This window comes from Cebus imitator, unplaced genomic scaffold (genome assembly GCF_001604975.1).
Source record: "Cebus imitator isolate Cc_AM_T3 unplaced genomic scaffold, Cebus_imitator-1.0 Scaffold0, whole genome shotgun sequence".
Taxonomy (NCBI): Eukaryota; Metazoa; Chordata; class Mammalia; order Primates; family Cebidae; genus Cebus; species Cebus imitator.
The window spans coordinates 18633733-18643421 of NW_016107315.1; the positions used below are offsets into that span (position 1 = coordinate 18633733).

The 9689-nt window shown below is 46.1% G+C and overlaps 1 protein-coding gene across 6 annotated transcripts in view; it reads right to left on the minus strand.

The window, feature by feature from the left end:
• Nucleotides 1–2260: 2260 nt before the first annotated feature.
• The window catches only part of LOC108302842 (TIR domain containing adaptor protein), an 11477-nt gene continuing 4048 nt past the window's right edge, over nucleotides 2261–9689 (minus strand). Inside the window, exons 2-5 of one of the 6 annotated variants that reach the window (XM_037736246.1) lie at nucleotides 6160–6280; nucleotides 5783–5941; nucleotides 4029–4607; nucleotides 2261–3412 (exon numbers count right to left, since the gene is read on the minus strand). In XM_037736246.1, the coding sequence (XP_037592174.1) occupies nucleotides 3393–3412; nucleotides 4029–4607; nucleotides 5783–5849 (666 nt within the window). In that variant the 5' untranslated portion in view covers nucleotides 5850–5941; nucleotides 6160–6280 and the 3' untranslated portion in view covers nucleotides 2261–3392. Of the gene's footprint in view, nucleotides 3413–3847; nucleotides 4608–5782; nucleotides 5942–5983; nucleotides 7247–9689 lie in introns of those variants that run through there. The other 5 variants (XM_017526783.2, XM_037736244.1, XM_037736255.1 and 2 more) reach the window with 5 other exon arrangements.

Below are 9689 nucleotides of genomic sequence, written 5' to 3' on the forward strand. Positions count from 1 at the left end.
AAAAAAAAAAAAAAATCATAAAAATAAATAATTTTGTAGAGATGGAGTTTTACTGCATTGGTCTTGAACTCCTGGTCTCAAGTGTTCCTCCTATCTTGGCCTCCCCAAGTGCTGGGATTTCAGGTGTGAACCACCATGCCTGGCCTATTGTCATACTTTTTAAAAACTTAATAATTGGCCAGGCAAGGTGGCTTACGTCTGTAATCCCAGCACTTTGGGAGGCCAAGGCAGGTGGATCAGCCAAGGTCACAAGTTCAAGGCCAGCCTGACCAACATGGTGAAACCCCGTCTCTACTAAAAATACAAAAAATTAGCCGAGCATGGTGGTGGGTGCGTATAATCCCAGCTACTTGGGAGGCTGAGGTAGGAGAATCACTTGAACCCACGAGGCAGAGGTTGCAGTGAGCCAAGATCGCATCCTTGTACTCCAGCTGGGGCAACAAGGGCAAAAATTCGTCTCAAAAAACCAAGGAAGGCCAGGCGTGGTGGCTCACGCCTGTAATCCCAGAACTTTGGGAGGCCAAGGTGGGCGGATCATGAGGTCAGGAGTTTGAGACCAGCCTGGACAATATGATAAAACCCTGTCTCTACTAAAATACAAAAAAACCAATGAAACAACAACAAAAACTACAATTTGGAGATGCATACTTAAATATTTAGGAATAAAATAATTTCTGAGATTTGCTTCAAATGATCTGGGGGAATGAGGGATATGGGTAGAGTATTGTTGATAAAATATTAGCTGAGAGTTGGTCATTGCTGAAGCTACCTGACAGGCACATAGGGATTCATCAAACTTTCAGTATATGCTTGATATATATGTTTTTTTGGGTTTTTTTTTTTTTTTTTTTTTTTTTTTTTTTTTTTTTTTTTTTTTTTTTTTTTTTTTTTTTTTTTTTTTTTTTTTTTTTTTTTTCATAAAAATGACGTAAAGGAAAAAAAATGACAATAGGCTACCAGTTTTCACCCACCAGATTAGCATACATTTAAAAATCTGATAATTCTAAGTGTTAGCAAGAACATGAAAAGTGGGAACTCTTAAACACAAATGGTAGGAACATAAATTGGTACAGCCAATTTGGAAGAAACTTTGGCATCTTCTGGAAAAACAGTATGTATAGTCTTTACTACCCAAAAGTATATTTATTACACAGCAGGATTTTTTTTTTTTTTTTTTTTAGTTGGAGTCTTGCTCTCTCACCCAGGCTGGAGTGTAGAGTTTCGATATTTCAGCTCACTGCAACCTCTGCCCCCCCAGGTTCAAGTAATTCTCCTGCCTCAGCCTCCCAAGTAGCTGGGATTATAGTCATGCACCACCAGGCCTGGCTAATTTTTATATTTTTAGTAGAGGGTTTCACCATGTTGGCCAGGCTGGTCTCGAACTCCTGACCTCAAGTGATTCACCTGTCTCGGCCTCCCAAAGTGCTGGGAATACAGGCATGAGCCACCACACCTGGTCCCAGCAGGATTTTCTAGGCTAAATCCTGGAAATCTTGCACGTGGAAATGTCCAAAAAAGTTCAGAGGCTCATTGTTTTTAATAGCAAAAAACTAGGAACAACAAATAGGTATTTGAAGAAGAATGTGTGACTAAATGGTGGCATATTTACATGGTGGGATAAAAGTGGATTATTAATCACTGGTGTGTCATGCATCTGCATGGATAAATCTCACAGACATTTGGTGAATAAGGAAAGGAATCTGCAGAATACAAATATTGTAATGCTGTTTACATAAAATATAAAACCATGTAAAACTAAACGATACACTGGTGGGGGTATTACGTATGTAGTAAATGCAAAGAGAAAAGCTAAAAGCAAGAAGTTCAAGATTCAAAATACTGGTTATGTCTGGTGGGGCAAGAGGGGGACTGCTATTCAGGGCATAAAGGGACCACTATAGGGATAATAAGGTTTTGCTTCTTAAACTGGGTGGTAGGCACATGAGCGGACATATTATTTGTTAGTTCTTTCGTGAATAATAAAATATAATTTAAAAAATAATTTTTCGGGCCGGGCGCGGTGGCTCACGCCTGTAATCCCAGCACTTTGGGAGGCCGAGGCGGGTGGATCACGAGGTCAAGAGATCGAGACCATCCTGGTCAACATGGTGAAACCCCGTCTCTACTAAAACTGCAAAAAATTAGCTGGGCATGGTGGCGTGTGCCTGTAATCCCAGCTACTCAGGAGGCTGAGGCAGGAGAATTGCCTGAACCCAGGAGGCGGAGGTTGCGGTGAGCCGAGATCGTGCCATTGCACTCCAGCCTGGGTAACAAGAGCGAAACTCCGTCTCAAAATAAAAAAAATAATAATAATAATTTTTCTAGAACCAGAGATTTAAAAAATAAACTTTTTTCAGCAAAAGAGGGGTCATGATAGGGAGAAGCGAGAGGGGGGCACAAAAGTACGCGGTGAGGAAAATAATGAAATTCATTTCAGTTCAACAACAAACGTACTGAGAACAGATGAATGAAACCTTGCCCATCCTATAAGGAACACAGTCATCTGCCAGAAGAAAAATGTTGATTCCTCCCAGTGCAAAGGTGAAGATGGTGACTGTGAAAGTTATCAGCTTTAGCCAGGCCCCTGATGAAGCTCCCAGATGTCACAGCATCCATGGGCTTGTGATCTCAGGTGAAGGTGTTGAGCCCTGGCTTCCCATCTCTTCACTTGTTCCCTCCACTCCGCTATCCCCATATTCAAAATGGCTTCTAGATTTGTGGCTTTAAAGGCACTTAGGCAATAAATAAAAAGTACAGTGCAGTGCTCACTGCATCTTTCCCACAGCTTTCTGAAGTGAATCGATGTCTCTGGGAAGAGGAAGAGTAGTGTGAGTATGAAGGACTAGATTCCTGTTGTTTCTCCTGACGCCCATACCAGGGTTTCTCCAGGCAACTGGGAAGATCACCCACGGTGAGGCCTAAAATCTAGGCTTCTTGCTGGTCAGTCAGGTGAGTCACCTCTTTTGGAGTGATACCAGTGTACGCTAGTGCCCAGTTCCAGGGCACTGGATATCAAGCGTGTGCCAGGCTTCCTATCCAGTTAGACAGGAGGCAAGCCGTGATGGCCATCATTGATCAGCACCACCTCCTACCACCTTCAATTTCTGGCTTCCTCATCGCCTTCTTGGGGAGTCCCCAGCTTCCTCATGGCTTTCTTAGGGGGAGTCCCCAGCTTCACGGCCTTCCTGGGGGAGTCCCCAACCTCTCCCTGGTCTTCTCAGGGAGCCCACAGTAATGGAAGCCTGATGGGTGCTCTGATCCCAGGGTCACGGGTGGAGTGCTGCAGACTCACTCCCTATACATCTTGTCACATCTATGGGAATCCGAGGCCCTGTATAGGTTTTCTAGTTCCAGCTTTACTCCAATTTCCGGGGTCCCATGATATAAAAGTGTCAACTGAGTGTCTGCAGATCTGAAAGAGACCAATCACAGGGTTGTTACCCTTCCCAAACCCAGCATCTCTGTTTTTGCCAATAGGTCCTGCCTCTTCTAACTTTTTATCTATTACCAGACTTCCAAATCTACTTCAATAGCATACGGCCCCCCACCCCCCGGAAACACTTAAATGCACTTCTTGCCTATTATTCTGCATCATTTTGCCTTACTAAACCAGTGCCCCTCCTGGCACCTTCCCAGCTCTTGGTGGACATCTCTAACCTGATCTCAGAGAAACCTAATGCTATTACTATTACTACTACTAGCTAATACTTATTGAGGACCTCATATGTGCTAGGCTCTGCCTGTTATGAATTATGCTAGGCCATGTTCTGAACCCTTAGTACTGTTCTCATTTCATAGCAATGGAAACCTGGTGATCAGTGAGGAAACCAAGGCACAGGGGGGTAAGTAACTTGCCCAGGTTGCTTTTTATGGGTTAATAAGTGCAGGACCCAGGATACAAACCCAGACAGCCTTTTCCAGAGGCTGCACTTTGAACTACTAGGCTACAGGGCTGTCTCCTAAAAGCCAAAGTAGATCAGATACTGTAGCCGAATCCCATTCCCCTTCTCCCTCCTGTAGTAGCTTACAACGCATGACAGCTTCTTTGACTTGGTGAAAGCCACCATCAGGGCCCCTGCCATCCACGTAGTACATGAATCGGAGCTCAGGTGGGTAGGCAGCTCTGCTGAGGCCCGACAGCAGAGGGATGGTTCTGCCCTCGGCCCCTGGGGCATCGGTCAGGGCCTGCAGCATCTGGTACTTGCACCAGGGGTCCTGAAGGAAGCCTGGGGTGATGAGCAGCACGCGGCAGTGACTACTGCTCAGTGCCTGGCACAGTTCAGACACGATGGCACCGCCTGGGGTTGCATCCCGGAGCTGCAGGAAGCAGCGCAGGCTGGCAGTGCTGCCTTCCAGGTAGGAGACCAGGTCCTGGGCGGCCACCAGGTCTTCTTCACTGTGGCACACACAGACGTCATAGTCTTTGCTCCAGCGAATACTGCCACTGTCACTCGCTTGCGAGGGTGGCAGGCTGGGAGATGTGACTGAGCTGTGGCTTGGGGGTATGGGGCTGTCCTGTGAGGTAGGCTGTGAAGCATCACTGGGCGCACTTTCTGAGGAGTCGGGCATCTTCTTGGGCTTCTTCAGCAGGGTCTGCCTGAACCAGTCTGTGGGGGAGAAACACTGCTCAGGCTTGTATCTTCTTACCAGATGCCCTCTCACTGCCCGCACAGGGAGGTGCCCCACCTCGCAGGGAGGATGGACAGACTGCAGCTCACCTCCCTGCACTGGGAAGCATCTTATTCTCAGACACCTGTTGCTCTGCTATTTTTGTATATCCTTTGGGACTTGCCTAAAAGTGCCTTCTGAAGGTAAAGGTTTTGGACGCACGTCAGAACTTTGGAATCCTTGTGTGGGAGTGTTCCACCAGCCTGGTTAAGAGAATTGGCTTTGTACTGCTCCCGGGCCCTTTGATATCTGCCCACCTTAAGCAGAGCTTCCCACTAGAGCTGACTAGTCAACCACCCGGGAGTCTGCAGGTACAGCTCTGTTATGCTAGCAAAGATATCGTCAGTCCCAAGCCCACTTCCAGCACTGAGGGGAGGTGAATTTAGATCAGGAAGGGCTACGTGTATGGGAAGGAAGGGGTACGAAGGATTGGCATCTGTTTGGCCCCAAGAAATCCTAGATTCTCGATAAACGGGGAAGAGGCTACTGCTCAGAACTGCTGAGGAGCAGAGAGCTTTGCGATTCAGAACCCACACTCTGGAGTCAGGGACATGGCTTTGACTGTGGACCTGTGGCTCACTTTCTGTATGGCCTTCAGCAAATTAGTCTATGTCTTCATTTGCTCATCTGTGTAATAGGTTTGTCTTAGTTGCTGAAAGTTAACTGAGATAACGCAGTGTTGGGTATGTTGTAGGGGCTCCATAAGGAGACGAAAACTCAGCCTCCCCAGCCTCTGATAAGGACAGATAGTTGTGGTGGGGATTGATTCATTTTCTCTCTCTGCTTGGCTTCTTCCTCTAAATGGTTCTGGGACAAAGATTTAGATGATGAGAGACACAGTGTTAAGCACTCAGTACGATGGCTTCCAGGCTAGGAGAGTTGGCTGAGCAGGTCTGGAAAACCTTTGAGCCAAAAGGATAAAGATCTGGCTGCGCTGACGCAGGCCTCCCCTCCTCACTCTCCACAAAGCGTCCAGGCCCTGAAGTCAAGTCAGGAGATCCCCTCAGCCTTCCTGCATCTCTCTGAGTTTGGACCAGGCAGGCCTCCCACCTCGCCTATGAAGACTGAGCACTCCACTCAGGAACACAGCAGTCGCAAGTCCGGTTCCACTCACCAGCCATCTTCCCTAGAGGCTTCTTAGGCCGCGAGCCAGGAGCTGGGAGGGAGGGCGATGATGCCATAGCGAGGGGCTCACAACTAGTCCCCTGAGACCAGGCATTGGTAAAGGGGGAGGAGGGAGGAAACCCAGTCTTGACCTCATGGAGCCGCCATCCTACAGAGGGCAGAGAGAAAGAATCACAAAGGCTGCACTTACCCTGCTCTCATTCCCCGGGGATGAGCTCTGGGAAGTTCTGCTTCTCTCCTAATGCCTGAATAGAGGCTTCCTCTCTAAATGGGTCCTTCATTCCTCATGAGATCAGGGACAGACACGACTGTGACTGGAGCTGGGTTCTAGATAAAGCCGGAGCCCTGTAGTGGGGTCAGACTTACAGGGTATGAGCTCAGCATGACCAGCTGAGGGGCTGTTCTCTGCTCCTGGCCAGGAGGATATTTGGGATCTGGGGAAGGGCAGCTGGCAGGCAGCTCTTTAGAAGGGCTTCCTGTGTAAGGCCTGAAATGGCAGAAGAAGGACAGTTGCTATTTGGACAAATAATTATGTATCCAGATAGAAGCTGAACAGTAGAGAGAGAGAACATACAGGAAATCTTGGGAGACTTTTCCTCCAAGTCTGCCTCCCCCCAAATAACTCCATCCATAGACCCATTGTTCCTGCAGCCCTCAGCTCAGGAAGGTCATGTCACAACGTGGTGAAGACTGCAGACTCTGCAGGCAGAGTGCCTGATCCTCACCTCTTCTTAACCGTGGCCTCTGGCCATCTTGCTAAGCTACAGTTTCTCCATCCATGAAATGGAAATACTAGAGCTTCCTTCTCAACATTATTGTGAAGATTGAATGAAATAATTTATGTAAAGTCCTAATGGTGCCCGGCATGTAACAAATGCTCAGAAAATGTGGACTACTATGTGTATAAAATAGTCTAGATATTGGAGGGATATATTATGTTCATGGTTTATAAGACTTGATATTGTAACGTTAATGTTCCCCAAACTGATCATTCGTGCTGTTTCAAAGTCTAGAAGATTTTTGATTTTTACGTTTTTTGGTAGGGAGGTTGTCAGACTGCTTGTAAATTTATATGGACATACAAAGGCCCAAGAATCCCTTAGAAAAGCAACCTGCCATGTTCTCATCAGGGACAGAGGATGTCCCTGATGGTGGACCCGCTTTCAGCCTCAAGTTTCTGTGAAGCAGAGCCTGTGGGGGCTGTAATATTCTAGTGACACTTCTCTTGGGAAAGGCTGGCAGAGCAACTAGCACAGGGCTGCTTTCTCACTCTTTGGTGGACCTGTGAGATCAAAACAAACCTGAGAACTCACGGACACAAGTATTATTAGACACATTGAAATAAAGGGTTTCAAAGTTTAAAGAATGTGACTGGGCACAGTGGCTCATGCCTGTAATCCCAGCACTTTGGGAGGCCGAGACGGTGGATCACCTGAGGTCAGGAGTTCAAGCCCAGCCTGGCCAACATGGCATAATGCTATCTCTACTAAAAACACAAACGTTAGCTGGGCCTGGTGGCAGGTGCCTATAATCCCAGCTACTTAGAAGGCTGAGGCAGGAGAATCTCTTGAGCCTGGAGGCGGAGGATGCAGTGAGCTGAGATTGCACCACTGCACTCCAGCCTGGACAACAAGAACAAAACTCCATCTCAAAAAATATATATAAAGAATGTCATTCTATGCTGCACGTTAATGCTTTGTTCACTGATGCTAAACACCAGTATGCCAAGCTGATGAGTAGAAGACCAGAGATGCTAAGGATTTGTGAACAGGTATCAAAGTTCAAAAAAGTAGAACTTAACCCATAGCAGAACAAGGAGGCAGAGCAAAGAGTTGGAATGGGCACAGGAACCAGAGAAGACATTTGAAAAAGCAACACAACTAAATGTGAAGCCACCAAAAAGACACAGGAAGTTGACTCCAAGTATGTATATGAGTTTCTTTTCTTTGTTAATGGGCTTGGTATTTCAGACAGCCTAAGTGGGAGGCTGCAGCTAGAAGAACTGGGCTTTCTACAGCGTTGTGTTTGAAATCCTCTTCCTGGTCAGGCGTTGCTGTCTCCCTACATCTTCATTTCAGCCATTCAAGATGCCTTTATGGGCTGGGCACGGTGGCTCACACCTGTAATCCCAGCACTTTGAGAGGCCAAGGCGGGCAGATCACGAGGTCAGGAGTTCGAGACCAGCCTGACCAACATGGTGAAATCCTGTCTCTATGAAAAATACAAAAATTTGCTGAGCGTAGTGGTATGCGCCTGTAATCCCAGCTACTCAGGAGGCTGAGGCAGGAGAATCGCTTGAACCTGGGAGGCGGAGGTTGTACCCCAGCCTGGGCGACAGGGCAAGATCTATCAAAAAAAAAAAAAAAAAAAAAAGATGCCTTTTTGCCCCCTAGTAGTAAACATAATGTCACTTGGTTTTGAATTATTTAAATATTTTTTCAATTTTGTTGTAATTTTAATATTCATTATTTGGTCTTGGTATACTTATAAACTACAGCATATTTTGATTTTTAAATATTCTAAAGGTTAAAAATTAACATGTTAATATATGTAGATTTAAAAGTTTTAGTTTCTCATTTTATGAAATGACTTGCCCCTTTGGCAACACACGCTGATTTGGGGAAATTGCTTTTCCATTGCTTGGTTAAGAAGAACAGTTGTCCAGCAGTATATGACACTAAAAGTGGGGTGGTATAAGCCCTCATGAGAAACATTATGGAAATGTTTAAAGAGAAAAATGACAGCACCTTTGACAGGCTAATTGAGCAAGATGGCAGGTGAATTCCAGTAACCATACACACTGCATACTTCCTGGAATCCAAGACGCCATGCACCTTCCTTGTCCCTTTGCAGTTCTTTTATAGCTGGAGCTGTGGAACTGTCACACATTCAAACATGTGTTAATCGTTCCAAGAGTTGGCAACTGTCATCATATCTTGAAATGTGGTTGACAAGCAGGTAAGATAATGAACCCAAGTCTTCAACTGGAAGCTCTACCACTAGCTCTGCCTATTCTCCGATTTGCTGTGTGGTCACTTTTTTTGTGCTTTGAAAAAATTCATAAAGTAGAATCATACCAAAAATACCCACTTTGTAAGAACAAAGACTTGAAAGAAAATTCGTAAAGAGGCTGGGTGCAGTGGCTCATGCCTGTAATCTCAGCACTTTGGGAGGCTGAGATGGGCAGATCACTTGAGCTCGGGAGCTCCAGAGCAGTCTGGCCAATATGTTGAAACCTGTTTCTAGTAAAAATACAAAAATTAGCCAGGCGTGGTGGTGCTCGCCTGTAATCCCAGCACTGTGGGAGGCCGAGGCAGGCAGATCACTTGAGGTTAGGAGTTCAAGACCAGCCTGGCCTACACATTGAAACCCCATCTCTACTAAAAATACAAAAATTAGCTGGGCATGGTGTTGCACACCTGTAATCCTAGCTACTCAGATGGCTGAGGCAGGAGAATCCCTTGAACCTGGGACATCATGCCATTGCACTCCAGCCTGGATGACAGAGTGAGACTTGGTTTCAAAAAAATAAAACTCATAAAGAATTTCTTCAGAAAAGCGGTAGCACAATACTGTTAGTACTTTCTAGAATGCTTTTCCAATATTATATGCAGAAATTCATGTAAAGGAAATATTACGGAGTTTTGCTGTATAAAATCCAAAGTGGGCCTGGTGCAATGGCTCACACCTATAATCCCAGCACTTTGGGAGGCTGAGGCGGGTGGATCACAAGGTCAGGAGTTTGAAACCTGCCTGGCCAACATGGTGAAACCCTGTCTGTACTAAAAATACAAAAATTAGCTAGGTCTGGTGGTGCACACCTGTAATCCCAGCTCCTCAGGTGGCTGAGGCAGGAGAATCGTTTGAATCCAGGAAATGGAGCTTGCAGTGAGCCT